This window comes from Excalfactoria chinensis, chromosome Z (genome assembly GCF_039878825.1).
Source record: "Excalfactoria chinensis isolate bCotChi1 chromosome Z, bCotChi1.hap2, whole genome shotgun sequence".
NCBI lineage: Eukaryota > Metazoa > Chordata > Aves > Galliformes > Phasianidae > Excalfactoria > Excalfactoria chinensis.
This window is the reverse complement of record NC_092857.1, coordinates 68,889,061-68,907,416: the sequence shown is the minus strand read 5'-3', so window position 1 is coordinate 68,907,416 and position 18,356 is coordinate 68,889,061. Positions and strand designations below refer to the sequence as shown.

Genomic DNA, 18,356 nt, shown 5'->3' with positions numbered 1-18,356 from the left:
CATCATTAGAATGTATGCTTTAGAGTGATGATATACTTCAAAAAGTCTTATGAAAGTAGCTTTACCTCCTCTTACAAATCCATTTGTGGCTATAGCTGAAGTAGATAGTCCTGTAATAGTTGTCACAACAGTGGCCATTGCAATAACTACAACAGACAGACCTTATGGAAAAGATGAAAAATGTTTAAGTTACGCAGAATAGAAATGTAAAAATCTTCAACTTATTTGAAGAACTGTTCTTGCAAATCTTAGAGAAGTTTATTGTATGTGGCCTTGTACATTCAAGGAAAAAAAAAAAAAAAAAAAAAAAAAGCTTTGTTTCCCTTTGTTCCCTTTCATGGGTACAAACAAAAATAGATGTTATCTTCAATCAGCAAAGTAAAAACCATGCACTAGAAATTCTAGTAAACACTCGTCTTTTGCAGGTGACAGATGTGCTATGGTCCAATTCTAATTACTTTCTTCAAAGGCTTATAGAGTACTCAGTCTATATACAGGTTTTAATAACTAGAGCCCCAAAAGTTTATCTCTACAATTTACTGAAGACTTGAAAATACCAATTTAAAAATTATGTATCTTGTAGCCAAATGAGAAGTACTATGTAACTTCATGCTGTTTGAAGTTTTGATAAGGGTAAAATACTGACCACACTACAGCAATTTCTACTCCAATTTAATAAATTCTGGATCAAAACTTGTACTAGATCACATTTAGAAGTCACTGAAATACAGGTATAACATTCGTATGCATACCTATTCCAGCTTGTCCTACAATCCATGACAGTCTAATGAAGAGCATGACACCCCAAATATTTAACATACATCGTACCTGAAATGACAGAAGAGACATTTAATGTATGTCTTACAGCTGCAGTCATCTCCACTAATTCATTCTACCTTAAATACTGTTTGAGTTACCTCATAACTCTTTCTCACTATTTTTCAAATGGTTTTGATAATGATAATTTATTGTTAGACAGTTTTTGGTCTGATTAAAAAAAATAAAAGGGAACGTCAGCACAATTAAAATATTACTATCTTGAACAGGAGAAAGTTAAAGCAGTTCAACAACTGACATTCTAGTACTTCTCCACTTAAAAAAACTGATAAACCCAACAATATCTTACAGTAGAGTAACATGCTAACAGGAAGGAGAGGCAGAAGGTACAGTAGAAAGGGAAATGAATCTGTTCTTATCCTCAATAAGATAGATTTCGTACTGCAAAGGAGTCAAATAGGAGACAGACAGCAAGTTTCAGGTGTCCCTCTCAGCTGGAGAATACAGCATCAATCCTGCAAAACATTTAGCTGGTCACTGAAGGTAGACAAAAAACTCTCCAAACCACTAAGGTAAAACGTTTGGAGGGATTTATAGCATCTTTTGCAAAATGCAAAAACTTCTGAGCTGGAAAGCAGCTTATGCCTACAAGGAAATACGAACTGGAAGTTTCAAACCTTCTTAAAACTTCTAAATAGGTTTCTGAAGATATAAGGCAGCAACATTAATCCCATGAAAATACTCACTAACACCTTCAAGTCATCATAGAGAAAATGCACTATCAAACTTTTCTTTCCAACTCTTTAATACTTAGAACTGCTACTTAGAAAAACAGCATAAATGCAAAACTTGGGTTTAGAGAAATTCAATGTCAGCTTCACACCTGCTTTAAAACAAACAATTCAGTTCTTGGTTGGAGTACATCAGGATGAATGGACCATATCTGTTATACAGCTGCTGCAGGTACTCCCATGAGAAAGCATATCACTACTTCAAAAGTTGTAAGGAAGATGCTACTGCAAAGCAGAATCTTGCTCAACTAAGATCAGGTATGCTAATGCTTGATTTCAGTATTTACCAGTTATTGCACTTACAGCCTCCACTACAAAGTCTCATAGCTTTGGAGAGTACAGGTACTAATCATAGCTTGCTTCTCTCAGCCAAAGTACTAAAAAACAAGTTAATACGTACTTGAAATAAAATTGGCTGTGTTATCAATTATTTTTCATTATACCAAGTTGGGAAAGACTCAGAAGTTTCTTTCCCTATAGCAGAAAAGGTACTAGTACTCAGTCTCCAAAAACTTCTAACAGGCTCATCAAAACTCATATAATGAACTCAAGTCTGGTTTTGCCATACAAATGTAGGTATCCTCCATACAGCAGCACTTATTGTTTATATAAAAATAAATATATCATATTCTCTGTCCAAAACTTTACAAAGTAATTACGTAGGTATTCTCTAAATTTTCATTTGTCTGTACCAATTACAACTCGCGCAGTTTTACTGTTGGTTTTTGATTATACTACATATGAATATTTGTGTCATCTTTCAGCATTTTACAAATCACACAACTTCAAAACAACAAATCCTATGCAGAGAAACCACAACTGCTTCAAAACTTAAGTGCCCTGTGGTATTTATGTCCTTAAAACTCAGTCAAAAGACAACAACAAACTTTACTATTGTTCATTTTAACATCCTGTTCTTTCTTTATCCAAAGCTTTTACAGTCCCTCCTCAAAAGATAAGGTTAATAAAAAGACTTCAAGGCACTTAAGTACAATATATCATACTTACCAATACACCTTTTATCCACCCAAATTTAACTATCCCTTTGCTGTCAGGTGTGTAAGTTGCAGCAGCATCTCCAGCTGGTGTTCCTTCCTCCCCATTTGCATACCCATCTTCAAAGGGTTCCTTAAATACATAAAACAAACATTTCCTCTTTTAATAGCATAAAGAAGGAACACAATACTCAGATTTTAAGGATAGCGTACTTGCACAAGTGCAGAAGTTAGAGTGGCAGGGCATAAATCACCATTTTACATTCTTCGCAACAGGCATGGAATAACTTACCAATTTTTTAAACAAATATACATCAAGGCTGGAAGTACAGTTTAGGTATTCTGCCTCAGTGAAAACTGTTCACAATATAAAAAAATATTTTTAAGAATCTGTTCTACAGCACCAAGAAGCTAACATCTATTGTTCGCTTTTTGTTTTTTGCTACAACAGAAGTATAAATTCAAATACAAGTGACTGGTACAGCATGTGAAGTTTTATTCCTTCATCTGAAAGTGTACTGCCACAAGTTAATGGTTTAGCCCACAAGACTTCCTGTAGCCCAGGCTGAGCTGAACTGTAGCCCAGTTCATCAATTTTTCAGGATATAAATTATTGACTTTCCTGTAAGCCATTCTACTACTCATTGTAAGATGATACTGCTGGAAAGAAGGGTGGGGGAATGGTGTTTCAGGAAAGAAGGAAGGAAGAAGGATCTGCTCGCAAATACCGTGCAGCTTAAAAGGGAAGGATGGAAGACAGGAGGAATTTCAGCCCTATGTACAAAGACCAATTTGGGGCTTCTATTTACCATCTAACTCTTAGACTTACAATACATCACCTCAATTATTTGATGCCTGTATGTACTTATCTACACGTGCATATGCACGCACACATAGTAACCTTGCCCTTTAAGAGCCCTTTTTGTTTTGTCCAGTCAAACCAGTAACAAAACATCTGAACAAAAGTATTTCCTGCACTCACTGCAAGTTCTCTTCAGAAAAGATTCTAGGCAAAATATGCTAGCAATCCAAGGCAACAAATATAAGAATGAATATACTAGGAGAAAAACTGACTACCATTCAGAGACTATTCAACAAAACAGTTCACGCTGCTTTTGCGAGACAGCATGCATCCTAATGAGGTAAAAGTAGAACTTATCTTCACTAAGACAAAGCAGACTGAACTCAGAATTACACTTTCAAGTATTCTCTGTACTGCAGGCACACAGGTTTTAGTAATGTGAGAAATGTTATTCTGCTCCTCCATCTTATATATTAATACCAAATATATAATCAGCACAGATCCCAAGGAAGCATTTACACAACTATCACTTACAGAAGGTGTCAGCTATGGAGGCAAGCATACAAACAGATTAAAACAAGAAACAACAAAAAACAGATTATGTCAACCTTATCCAGAACTTTTTAAGCACAGATTGATGTCGGTACATCTCTCAAGTGTTTTGTATCACATAATTCATACAAATAGCTATATCTACAACACATCTGGAGATCCTATGTGGCATAAGGCAGAATGCCCAACAATTTTCATATCATTACTCTTACCAGGTAGGCTTTCTTGTCTCCAGGAAGAAGGAATTAAACAAATGCACACACTCCAAACAGACAGCAAGAAGGGAGATAAAAGGAATTACAAGGCTTGCTGAACTACAGATCTTCTACACAGAAGAGATTTAAAGGCTGTGAAGTCAGGTTAATCTGGTCAAAGACTATGGAAAACTCCCCTATATGCTTTGCTTATATGGAAGCACTCATATTCAAAACTCATCAAGTAAAAAATAGTGTGCGTGACCAGTTAGAGCAGAGAAAATAAATAAACACATAAATAAATAAATAAAAGGTGATGAACAAGTTAGTGTTACCACACTGCAACACTTAAGGTTTTACACTGAATGAATTCTAGCTATCCATATGTCAGAAAGGGGAATAACTATTTTTCTTTCAATACAGCTACAAGCCACCCATTTTCTGAGCCTATGCTGACCTGTCTATGCCAAAGCTAAAGAAACTGAAAAATTCCTCATCAGGACTGTCACTCAGCACGGGCACATATGAAGATTACAATGGAGTGGAATCTGCATACTACTGCCCCACTCCAGAACTCTTGCAATCTCTTCCAGATTGCCTTTCTAGAGGTCCAAGGAAATATTAACAAAAAACCCTCAAAACTCCTTCTAAATATTAATAACAGTGTATAATCAAGGCAAATGTTGCCAGCACTCACCAGAAGCTTTTTTCTGCCAGCCTCCTCCAAAAACAGGAAAGGAGAAAAGAACTTACACTAAAGCAAAACACAGGTTACAGCCATAAACAAAAACTTACAAGCCAGGCTTTTCTAAAATGAAAGAATGCTTCTCACTTGCTGAGTTTTCACAGCAGAAAAGTTTTCAACAGTAAATCAATGGAGCAACACAGCCTCCCACAGCTATGGGATGGAATAACACTACATTCCCATTGCCAGCTGTATGTTTGTGAACAAAGCAGCCCCCATCACAGCAGCTTTATAAAATAAAGCAAATGTCCTCCTGCACGTTCTTTAAGAGAAAGGTGATAGCATTTGAGTACTTAGTGCGGGAGACAATTACATAGTTCAGTGTATGGCCACTTCTTATCAAGTAATAAAAGAACCTCCACTCACCATAAAACTACACATTTCACTGGAGTACTCAAACAAGTCTACCTCTTAGTCTGTCTTATTCTGAAGGAGATAATGGCTCGTAACTGATATTTATCATCCAACAGATCATTTCCAAGATACTCACACAGTGAGTACAAGAAAGTTTTGTTCTGTATGCCTTGTCTCTCTACACTGTGCAATACTTCTTTGAAAAATATTTCAAAGCACACAGAAAACTTAATTAGCAGTAACCTTTCAGTTATCCTCAGTGCCACTGGGTGCCCAAAAAAGCACCAGCAAGAACACAGATATTATGAAGCATGGGCACAAAAGAATTCCAACTTCAGCCTTTTTGTGCCAGATTAATAAAGCATCAAAGTGGTCTCAGCTGTAAATAAAGCAGACAGTTTATTTTGCCATGTTTGTAGTCATGAGGAAACAATACTTTAATCAAGTCACTGAGTGGGGAAAAAAATTCACTAGTACTGATTTAAAAACAGCAATACGTGTATGATGAGATCTTAATAATAAACACCACAGTACTGTGGGTTGGAAGGTGCACAATAAAATGGGCAAGAAGAGAATGTTTTACCATTTCAAATCAGAAATGCCACTACCGATGCAATTATCTACCAAAGTAGTCTTCTACCTAAGAAGCTCAAAGAACACTCACATTGTTCAGCTACACTTAGACAGGATACATTTAAATGTTGACAACTGTACAACATATAGGAATCTAGAAAGAAACAGCTGAATTCTATTCCTACACACATATCTGCATTGCTATACCATAGTCCATTTAACAGTTTAAGATCATCTACTTCCACTCCAGTGTTGTTTCATAAGGATAACAATAATCTATTTGTGTCAACTATGAATGCCCACACACTTATAAGAAGTGTATGAGGAATGAGAAACAACTTGACAGGCAGAAGAAATCTGAGTTTTTTCAAACGCAGCATGTATACTGGTGTCCAGAAAACTTGTCCAGAAAACTTAATGCAAGAACACCATCTATTGTTAACATGCAGAAGATAACGGTGTTGATTTATTATACAAGGAAACTCAAAATACTGAACAAGGGCTTTATGGATTCTTGATTTCTTACCAAAAGTTCTCATCCTTCAGATGTAAATACCACTTAAGCTAGAAGACAGAGGCAAAAAAAATAAAATAAAAATAAAAATAAAAATAAAAATAAAAATAAAAATAAAAATAAAAATAAAAATAAAAATAAAAATAAAAATAAAAATAAAAATAAAAATAAAAATAAAAATAAAAATAAAAATAAAAATAAAAATAAAAATAAAAATAAAAATAAAAATAAAAATAAAAATAAAAATAAAAATAAAAATAAAAATAAAAATAAAAATAAAAATAAAAATAAAAATAAAAATAAAAATATCATCACAAAACAAAACACTTGATATCATGTTTAGACATCACACATTCATTCTTATTTTGTAAAACTGTCAAAATCTGAGGATAAGCGTAAGATTGGGTTCCTTGCCCTCCCCTCATCAACATCTCCCCCCATATTTCACATACACTTTTAAACTCCCAAGCCTCTCTAAACTGTTGGTTTGTGTTTTTTTGGAAGAAAAAGAAGAAAGAAGCCCAATCTTATGGACTTATTTTTTTAATCCAAGTAAAAACTCTGTGATTGCAACCTTGAAGTAGAAGTCTGTACACAATCTGCTTTGTAGCCTGTCTGATTTGGCACATTCCAATAGTGAGTAACTTATTTGCCCAATCTTTCCTATTTCCCTTACTCTTATGAAAGGGGAGGAAGCCAGAGAAGCATCTGAGACTGCAACACAACATTTTTTTCCCCACTCAAGTCTGATCAGTTACTGGTTTAGTATGTGAAAAAACAGAAAACAAAAAACACCTGTGTGCTTTCTTTAACACAAATTCCCTAGGCTTCAGAACAGTAGTGTTTCCTTGCCTTAGTAGGATACAGTAGTGAAGCAAACTTAAGTAGCCAGTACTATCAAACTGTCAAAGAAAATCAAAGGGCCTCGTATTTTCAAGCTCCAACTTCTACAGCAATATTTAGAAGCTGTTCTCTCCTACATCTGATCAAGAGAACAGCTGCTTGTATTCAAGACAGCCTTTTATTTACACATTTTCCTACCAAGCATAGTACTTTCATCATTTAACACACTTCCAAAGTACCAGGCAATAGACAAGCCACTCAGGAATGGTTTCTCATCAACTCAAGTATTGGCACAACAACTGGGCTTAACATCATGTCTCTGTTCACATTGACAACCACCACCAAAGCCATAGCAAAATGACTGTGCTTTTATCTACTACCAGTCTTGTGTTTAGACATGTTTATAGCAATGACTGACAATGGAATTCTTCTTCGCACATCTTCTACATGCCTTCAATGCAGCATCCAGCTTCTCTAAGAAAAGGTCAACTCTATTTCTTCTAAGAAGTTTCCTTCAGTGGAAGGAAGCAATTGGGACAGTATTGATCCAGAGGTTGCATGCCAGTTGTCTCAAGAACCAAAGTATCATTATATGTAGAGATTATAGTCATAAACAGCTCAACTCTGCAGTTGCATACAGTTAATGCTACGGCTACCAAGTACAAAACTTGTCATTGAAGATAGAACACAATCTTTTGTCAGTTGACAAAGCTCAAAACAATGGGGAAGAAAAAATAATAACTATTTGTTATTGCTTTTCTAATTCAGGCATGCTTTTGCTGGAGTACAGATAAGAAGAAAATGAGAGATTGAAGAGTTATCATGTAATCAGCAAAACATTCCTCTTTTACAAAAAAAAAGTCCTTGAAGGAACAGACCTTCCATTTTCCCTTCTGGAATGACCTTTTAGATTCTTCCTCCCACATCACTAGTGATATTTCTGATGATCTGAATATAAAATTTAAGAAGCACAACATTTATATTATACATAGAATAATGGCATGAAATAACTTGCTGACATAAATGTACAATTCTGATGCAAAGACAACTTCTGTACCAATATAGCTGCAAATATATGCAAGTGTGATACCATACCAGCAAAAAGTAAGCTGGCTATTAAAACACTTTGTTTGCAGCATGCTAATGTTTGTGTAATACAGATAAGGGTCTTTGAAAAACTGTTTCCACATTTTAATGGTTTTATCTCCCTGGTTTACTCCAGTCTAAGAAAGTACTGAGTTTCCTTTCCAAAACTTGTAAATCTCCATTTAGCCATGTTAAATACATTGCTGTCCAGGGGAGGAAAAAGGAAAAGAAAAAAACAAAAAACCTAAAAACTAAAACTGAAAAACATTTACAGTTCTGTCTGCTTTCATGTACTCTCTCTAACAGAAACAAAGTTTGCTGAAAAGAAGTACTGCAGATAATTATTGAAAAATATTTTGCTCTATCACCACACACTTAAGGTACAGTTGGTACTTGAATGGCGAGTATATTTTCATGCTCTTTACTGATATGTTTCAGAAGCATTAATCCTAAAGTTTTGTTAGACACTGCTATCACTTATGCCAAAATGAGTTTATCAAACCCTCCCTCCTATTAAGAATGCAGAGTTATACTGCATATATCAATATTAGGATTTGCAGCAGCAGCACTTCTTAATGCTTATCTTTACAGCTAGATAAAAAAGAAAAAACCTAGAAAAAAGACTGCTAATGCATTAAATGGCACCCAAAATTTACCTACTGCAACAACAGATTAATTAACCAGAAGAAACATGATCTGTTCTTAAAGATTCACTGAATGAAACATAAACAGATTCAACCACTGGGTACTAGTTTCAATTAAAGGAAGTTGTTTTCTAGTTTGCAGCCAAGAGACCAAAAAACTTAAGTGCTCTGGTTACATTACCCTCTCCACAATTACATATTTAAAATATAGCAGCAAATACTTTTGGCACTGACTTCCAAAGATTTTAAAAGAGATTGCAACAACAGAGTATTTTACTGTTATCTTAAGCTGAAATTAGCCTGTAGTACTTTGATTACAGTAGAGCAATTTTAAACACAGGAAAAATTTATAGTTACAATTAACATGTCAGCTCAAGATTTAGCCAGCTCCATACCACTATCAGCTTGTATTTCACTCTCTTGCAACTCAGTACTACTTTTACATAAGCATTAAGCAATACTGGAGCATATCTATTCATATTCTTATTTTCAGATTTTAAGAGTCAATCATACTTAAGTTTTTATCAAAGGGATAGAAAATCAGTTGATTTTCCTTCTAGCTCTCACCAGTAGTTGGAATTATTAACCTTGCAAGCAAGCTTGTTAATGAAGGAATTTGTTCAAAAATACAATTTCAGCTTAGGAGTAAATCACGGTGGTGGTATACTTACTAAAAGACAGATAGAAATCTTATTAATGAAACTAACACTCAAATCTTATGTGCACGCTCTCATCCCTGGTGGAGGATTTCAACCACCTAGATATCTGCTGGGAAAAAATAAAATAAATAAATAAAGAAATGGTGAGCTGCAAGCAATCCAGGAGACCTCTGGATTACTCTGAGGACCACTTCCAGGTCCAGGTATTGGACAGCCCAACCAGTGGTGACAAGGTGACACATTACTGGACCTGGGGCTCACCAATGGAGAGGAGTTCATTCAAGAAGTCAAGACCCCGAGGCAGTCCAGGCTGTAGCAACTGCACCCTAACTCAGTCTGTGATCAAGGAATATGGGCTCAGCAAAGAGTAGTACAACCCTAACTTCAAGGGTTGTGTATTTAACAGATACTTTTTTTTTTTCTTTCAAGAAAGTAACATAGTAAGTTATTTTATGATAAACTCTGAAACTGATAAAAATAAGAGTATATGCATCAAAGTGCTAGAATAAATATATCAGAAAGGAAGCTCCTCTACTTATACACTTTATCTATATTATATATTTTATATGCAGCCCAAGATAATTCCTCTTCAATTAGTGCAGTCTAGGCAAACCAAAAGGTTGGAGAAACATGATTTAAAACAAAGGTCTTACCAAAGGAAAAATTCAGGACAGAGGAAAAAGACAGAAATATTTTACAGACAAATTTGTAATGTCAGATCAACACTTACATTAGAACACTGCATCATATTACAAGGTTGATTCCACTGCTTCCACTACCTTCTCCACCTTCTGCATTACTAGAAGTTTTTGAGGTTTTAGCTCAAAAATTGAAAAAAAAGTCACATTTCTTTCCTAAATATCAGATCCAAACAAGGACTCTCTCAAAGTAAAGAGTGCTCATCAGTGCATCTGGCAAGGGAAGATTTAGAAAGTGTCTCCACTTCCAGTTAACGGGAATTTTATCATTAATATCAAGTTACAAAACACAGAGGCATCGCTTCCCACACAAACACTGTGGTGACCAATCTGTCCAGGCTTAAGAGGAAGAAATACATGTAGTCTAATTCACAGATCAAGACACAGTTTTCATGGATCACAGTAAGAGCTTCTATTACTCTATAAATATGACCAAACCTTTTTCTGATTTACATTAAATCTTACCCTTGCAGTTTTTACAAGTTTTAATAGCAAAGTGTCGGGGCCTGCTGGTGAAGAACATCAGAGTTAGAAATGCAAACTCCTTTCCTGTCCTCTCCAGTATCATACTAGTTTCCTTGCTGCATCACTGAATTTGATCTTTTCAAAAGAATCATTGTACAATGAATCTCTATCAAAGTCATGCACTGACTGTTGTATTTATTTGACATGAAAAGAAAAATCACTCCTCAGGAAAACAAATCAAGGTTCTGAACAAAAGCAGTTTTGCCCTATCTGAATAAATAAATAAATAACCCTGATACATGTAACAGTTTAAGGTCATTTTCAGATTTTCTTTTAATACAACTTTCTTCTTCTCCAGAATGAGGCAGATGCAGTATTAAATTACACAAGAGCCAAATCAAATCCTATTAGCAAGCCACTGGCATAGCAGTTTTGCATATTGAAGTACAGTCCAAATAACACAATGTTCTGTCCATAAATGCAAGTGAATTCCTACTTCAGTCTCACTCAAGAACCTGTTTTCAATAGAGCAAATTTCCAAGTCATCTTCTACACTCCATCCCTCTAAAAGGTTGATTTTTAGAATTCTTGCACAAGAAATTGCTTTTCAACTGTCATCTATTTCTGACAAACAGAACACGATGCACTTCCCACTCAAGAGGTAGGGAATAAGGAGTAAGTGTAGAACAGTATGCAGCCATAACATTATAAAAAACTCTTCAGCTTCTAATTTTAAGTATGTTTCCAGGTAATGAACTTACATTTAACCCATTTCTTATAATAGATTAAATAGTCTCATGAAGTAATTGGAAAAAAATAAAAATAAAAAAATAAAAATCAGTTAATCAGTGATTAAATTTTTAATGTCATCCCACAGAATGACAGATGCAGCTTACTGCACAGCACCCTGAGCCACCACAGAGCACAGCTATTATCATAAAGCACAACATTTGTACTGGCATAGTGTTACATTCAAGTCAAAGCTGCCAAACTGCTTACAGCTTAAGAGCAAGATTACACAGGATAGTCCTAGGAGTCTCTCCACCATATAAACTCCTTCAAGCAAGTTGAAACATTAACCTGGCACTGACTGCTTCTTCACAGCTGCAAAAGATGTTGCTATTTCCTTTGAATTCAAAAGTTTGAATAATCTGAAATAGAAGCAGTTCATTTGAGGAAGTTAACAAGGGAAATGAAGACGTAAGGTGAGCTTCCTTGTTAATGTGGCTGAATAGGACCATTTTTCTTTTATTTCTACTCACCACATCTGTGAGTAAATTCAATTTACTGTCCAGAGAAAATGTGTTGTTTTTTTTATTTTTTAATGTAGAGTGGAAAAACCCACAAAACAATTCATTAAGTTTATCAGAAATAATCAACATGCTGAAGTGAAGAAATAAATCAAAGATGTTCCACATGCTCAAGCTGCAAGAATTGGATGATTTCCAAAATACTACAAGGCAAACAATTTTAAGTCTACCAATAAGACATTTTTAAAATAGCTAGCAAATGAACATACTGCAGTTACTGTTGTCTATGTCAAAAAGAGAAGCAGGAGGAATGGGTTCATGGTTGCTCAAATTATTAGAATATTATACAGGACTTCAGGAAAATACCTGAAGGATGCAGCTAAAGATGTAGCACACTGGTTTGAATTACTCCAAGATAGTGATCTTGCCAACATCTTCCCTGCATGAATACTCTTCAGCAATGAAAATCAAATGACATCTGATCAAATATAGTACCAAATCTGGGAGAAAGTTAATTTGAAGATTCATATTCATTCTGCAGCATCTTCATTTTTAACCTGTTGTGATGTAGCTTATGCTGAAAGAAAAATCTATCCAGAGAGAAAGCAGTACTGGTCTTTCACATTTTGGTCCTGAACATCTTACTGATACAAATGATACGAGAGCAAAGAACAGCTTATTAAAAATAATAATAATAAAGCTTTTCCGAACAAGTCTCCTCCCTTCTTTGTACCCCACTGGAAAATTACTGAGCCTTCTCTTCTGACACTAGTGCTCAAGAGGCTCAGTACTGCAGAAGTCTCCAATAAGGGGTGCACATAATCCAAGAGACATGCAAGACAACCCACTGGGATGTGGGAGTATTCTTCTGTAATATCAATAAATAGAATTGTAGAATTTTTTTTGAAGCAGCACTTATATTCACCTCATCCTTTTTTATATCCTATTTTTGTTTAAATTTTATTATGTACAATACACAGAGAAAGTACTACATTACGTAACTTATAAATGAACATATACTGTGGGTATTAATTCAAAATTATTTTACTGAGAGTTGCAACATCAAATATGTTTGGTGGCTGCTGCTGTAGCCTATCAGGGAGTCAAGCCCTGAATATAGTAAAAGATCTCCAATTTTGTTTATTTATTTAAGCCACACCAGTCTCCAGATTCAGCTTAAAGTTGCTGAAATATATAACCACAAGACAAAGCAGAATTTGTATGCTTCCGGCAGCAACTCAGACTTGCATTTTCAAACTATAACCTGTTAACAACTCTATTATCTCCAGCTTTTCAGGAATCAAATGAAAAGTAGTAAGAACAATATGAGCAGTTTGCTAACAACTGTTGAAGGGTTTCAATATTCTACGGGTGTTCTGGACTAAAGACATCACAACGATCAGATTAAAGAAGAGCCACACAACATCATTTTGCAAAATGCAAACTGTCCTGATAAAACAAAACCTGGAGGACTAACACAAAACAAACTGCTGCTGAAAATAGCAGTTTATTAGTTATCACCATCAAGGCAAGAAAAAATATATAATTTTGTGGTACCAGGATAAGCAAGAATTTTCCACACAGATTTTTGAAAAAACATTAGAACACCGTTTTGCACAAAGCTAGTAAAGCCTTATCCAAGCTCATGTACACAGAGTTCAGTTTTCAAACACTGTGAACAAGAACAGCTAGAAATGACAAGCTGCTAGGATGTCTAGAAGTATGGTGACCAAGCTTATGACAACTTCCAGTGTTTTATTTTAGTAGTTCAGAAATACATACAAGTACTGCTTACAAATATAAAGAAGAGCAAGAAAGATGACAAGTGATCTGATTTAAATCACAGAAACTCATGAACCGTAAGGCCTCATGATTGACAGCAGCCTTGAGCAAGGTGCTGCAAGAAGAACACTACCTGAAGGAGCCAGCCTTAGAAAGAGGCAGGAAGGAGGAAGCAGCTTTCAGACCTGACATTACATCATCAGCTAACTAGCCTAGAATCATCTCTTAGTCTTCGAAGCATCTTAAGCTTTGTCTTTCTTTTACGGACTAACAGAGACAAACCAAGAACTAGAAGAAAGGTGCAGCATTCACCATTTTCAAGAGATTATACATTCTTTGTTAAGAAATGAGTGTCATATGCAATATTTGCACTGTACCCAGCACTTTATAAGAGAAACTGCAATGTTCTTCCAACAAAATAAAAATTAAAGAAGACAGTTTAAAGAACTCATCACCCAACTTGATTACAAAAATTACAAAAAAAATAATCAACCCTGTGATTTCAGATGATCCCTGCACCAAGACTACCACTAATGTTTTATTCTGTCTTCAAATTCAGAGGAACTTTCTGCAGCCGGGCACATTTTTGTTTTTAAATGAATGCTTCCCCCCTCCCCCCCTCCAGTTTAATCTTGACAGCAGGGGTAAAGTTCTTCCTCTGAGATCACCATCTTACAGCCTGTCAAGGGAACCAGCAAGCACATTCATTAAGTATTTAGTGAACAACGGAACAAAGCTACCAGTAGAGGGCTTGGTCTACATACCACTTATCACAGTGCTAAGTGGCTGAACAAAAGGCATATATTAAATCAGAATCATTCACAGACTGTGAAGTTTCTTGTTTCAAAAATAACCTCCCCAGTTAAGGCAACACCATACATTTTTGTACGGCAGTAGATAACTTAATCCAATTCTGGTTGCTTTAAAAGCATTTACCTTCCGGAACTATAAGGCCTGTGACATTACAGCACATTTACATTGCGGAAAACAAAGGCATATAGAATGTCTTTTACAAGCTATAGTTTTACTTTACTGGCAAAACATATTCCTAAACTCTAAGAAAAAGGAAAAAAATTAAGGAAATCTAGGTCACTCCTCGATCTTCGTTAAGTCTGAAGGAGATCCTCTCAACAGGGCAGTGGACACCACTGCAAACACAATAAAAATACGCAGAGCACATTATGTTGTCTCCCTCCTCCTTCTTTGTTAATTATAGCTATCCTCACAGCTCTATGTCTCTGGAGACTGTTACTCCTGCATCACCTTATCTGAGATACTGGCAACTGCAACAGTATCATCAAACTCCCTCTACCTTTTCTCTACAAGAGAAATTAACAAAAACCAAGTAGACAAACAACATACCAATCACCCTGGCTATTTGCAGCCAGCAGTAAGTGACAAGTCCATTACTTGGAGCTTAAAATAAGAGAAGATCGATACTATGCAATTCATCCTCAGAGTACTGAAGCATCACCCAGCTGCGTTGCCACAACCCCTTTTAAAAACAATCCCTTTCTACCCTACGAGTCTCAGCTGGAATGGACCAAACAGCATTTCAGGTGGTTGGTCTGACACCTATCCTATCTTGATAGGACAAACTCTTGCAAAAAGGTATTCCTCCTGCATGTGCATCTTCCTCAAACACTGCATCCTTCCCAAGCTGGGCTCTTCTGCGAGAACAGAATCAGAATTACACATGTGATATTGTAAACAAAGCTATGAAAAAAAATACAAAATGAATTCTTTAATGGGCACTAGCACCAGCATTGCAGAAACACTGCCGGTCAATATGCACTTCTGAAAAGCAAGAAAGCATTGTGAAGACCCAGGGTAAGATGAAATAGCTAAATTCAAGCAGCAAACATTGCTGGTGCCTGCTTCTAGATCAGCCCTGATGCAAAGTAACAGCCAATTTTGGTACACTGGATTAAGAAGCTGTTCAAGGCAAAAAAAATAAAAATAATTAAAAAAAAATAAAAAATGGATGACAGTTCCCTGAGGAACAACAAACAGAGGAACAACAAACATTTCTGGGACGGGGGGGAACAACAGATCTTAACTTAGCATACACTGCATTCAGCAGCGCCAGAATGCTTGTACCAACTGCCCTGCTAACACTTTGACATACATGCAATACAACTTATGGTAGTACAGGAAAATCAGTGTTGACAAAAGGGCTTAATTTTTCAAGTTCAGAAGAAGGAAAACACCAAGTTAAAAGAATAAAATAAAAAAATACCTTAGATACCTATCCATCCTGCAGAAAAAGTAAGGACGGTTTAGAAATTAGTAAGCAATGCTTACAGTGTATCTATTTTGAGACCCTATCCAAAGCAGCCTATCAAGAACAATTTTTCCTATTCTTTATTTTGAATTTGAAGAAACGATGCTTATAGAAAGCACAGCTCCACACTAAGTTACATTATACACTGAAATGCCTTAATGGTATCATAAACAGCTTGCTGGGTTGCCGCAATATAAACACATGGAATACCTGCCTGCCAAGCTTAGGATTGCGGGGTATGTCCTGCTTACAGAACAGTTATCCAACAGCCTTTCTCTTTCTGCTCTTCATCCCAGCATAGAGCTGAAGTCAGAAATACGAAAGAAGTTTGGTGTGTTTCCCATAGATCATATGGCTTATTTATAAAGCCTCTAACCTCACAAAAATAACAGCGATTGGTCGATTCTGCTCTGCACTAACTCAAGAGTCAGACTAGCAGGCACCAGCCCGAAGGATTAAGCTGTTACTGTTAGTAAGCATTGTGCTATCTAATCAGAACTGTATCAGAGACAACTCCTTGCATCACGAAACAATCCCTCTATCAGAAGAGAGATGTGCTTCCAGAAAGCAAAGCTGGAGAATCACCAGAAACAAAAACAACAGCGCAAAGAAGTACAGATGCACGGAGCTGCCTAATGAGGGTCTGAAGCACCGGAGCCTTCAAAGACGACATTTTCTCATGGAATTCCAGTGACGGGGAGTGAAAGATGGGACGTAAAGAGCTCTGGAAACGGAACACGCCTCACTTCACTAGGATGTGGCCCACACGTTCCCTCATTCTAATCGACCAGCAGAAAAACCAACTGAGGTACGCACACACCAGAGCGCTGCCGGAACCCATGGGGCTGCAACAAAACGGGACTGCAAGAAAACAGAGCTGCAATACTTTAACGTTCCCTGCACAACACGGCCCTGAGATTACCTCTCGTTAAATCCCGCAGCAGCAGCCTCCTCCTCCTCCTCCTGCAGCACCTCGGCGAGACGCGCTCCCCCTCCCTCCCCTCCCCGCGGCGATGCCCTGCAGAGCCCGCATACCCCGTTCGGCAGCGAACGGAAAACCGCTTCATCCGCGGCCGCCGCTCCGCGTGCTGCGGAGCACGGCCCAAGGACTGACGGCCGCAGCGCTCCGCCAGGCTCCGTCCCCCAGGCAAGGGGATGGACGGGAGGAGGCCCGCCGTCCCGGGGGCCCCGCTGCCCCGGGGGCCGCCCAGAGGCCCGCTCACCTTGTCCAGCTCGTCGTGCAGCTCGGCCAGGCTGGGCCGGATCAGCTTCTCGCCCAGGTCCGCGGCCGTGTGGCGGTAGTGGTCGATGCGGGGCACGGCGTCCATGGTGTTGTGGCCGAAGGTGCGCAGGTAGTAGGTATTAGTGTGGGTGTCATAGTAGTAGTGGTGGTGCCCGCCGGAGTGCAGGCTACCCTCGCTCAGCACCGTGTCGCCGCCGTTTTGGAAGCTGACGTTGGCGCCCTCCGAGCAGCCGCCGCCGCCGCCGGGCTCGCTGGGGCTCTCGTCACCGGCCGACGGGTCGACGAAATTCACCCGAAAGCGGCCCTTGGCTTCCTCGCTGCCCTTCCCCGCCACATCGCCTTCTCCGTTGGCCCTGCGGGGCGCCTCGGCCACCAAGTCCACCTGGAAGCGGCTCTGGCTCGGCGTGGGTCCCAGCGGTCTGCCCAGCGCGTCGGCGCCCGCATCCTTCCCGTCCGAGCGCGGCTCTTCACCCACAGCCCCCGGCACCTTCAGTTCACCGGGACCCGGCTCCCGTTGAGGAGGCTGCTGCTGCTGCTTTCCCTCCATGGCTGCTCCCTGCGCTGCCGAGCAGTGCTCGCGACGGCGGCCCCGGCTGCTCTGAACGCCCCTCGCGGCGGCGGCTCCGCTGCTTTAAGCCGCCAACCAGCGCCCGGGGCTGCAGCGCGCCGCAGACAACGCAGCGCCGCGCCCCGCCCCTCCGCAGCGCCAGGTGATGATGCCGCCGCCGGTGTGGCCGCCGCCTCCGACCCCCGCTCGCCTCCCGCCCGTTAGAGCCGCCTCCCGCCGCCTGACAGCGCCGCGCAGGGAGGAGCGGCCGCGCCGCCGGAGGAAGAAAGAAGGAAGGAAGCGGCGCTCGCCGCACCCCCCGCCCGCTCCACCTGACCCCCGCGGAACTGGGACGCCGAACGGCCTGGCCGCGCCCCTCGCTTCCCCGCTCACCAAGAGGCGGGATGCCGGGGGCCGCCCCGCTCCGCAGGCTCCGCCCGCTGCCGGAGAGGGCGGCGGCGGCACCGCGCGGAACCAAACGACTGCGGAGCCGCCGCATCCGCCCCGCGGGGAGCGGCCCCGGGGCGGGGGTTTGGGGGGGGGGGGGGGGCGAGGAGG

General features: G+C 39.1%; 1 protein-coding gene across 2 annotated transcripts in view; it reads right to left on the bottom strand.

Moving 5' to 3' along the window:
• The window catches only part of SLC12A2 (solute carrier family 12 member 2), a 56,262-nt gene extending 38,330 nt beyond the window's left edge, over nt 1-17,932 (bottom strand). For both annotated transcript variants that reach the window (XM_072359139.1, XM_072359140.1), the window contains exons 1-4: nt 17,232-17,932; nt 2,577-2,696; nt 753-828; nt 66-161 (exon numbers count right to left, since the gene is read on the bottom strand). In XM_072359139.1, the coding sequence (XP_072215240.1) occupies nt 66-161; nt 753-828; nt 2,577-2,696; nt 17,232-17,798 (859 nt within the window). In that variant the 5' untranslated portion in view covers nt 17,799-17,932. The remainder of the gene's footprint in view (nt 1-65; nt 162-752; nt 829-2,576; nt 2,697-17,231) is intronic.
• Between the last annotated feature and the right edge of the window lie 424 nt (nt 17,933-18,356).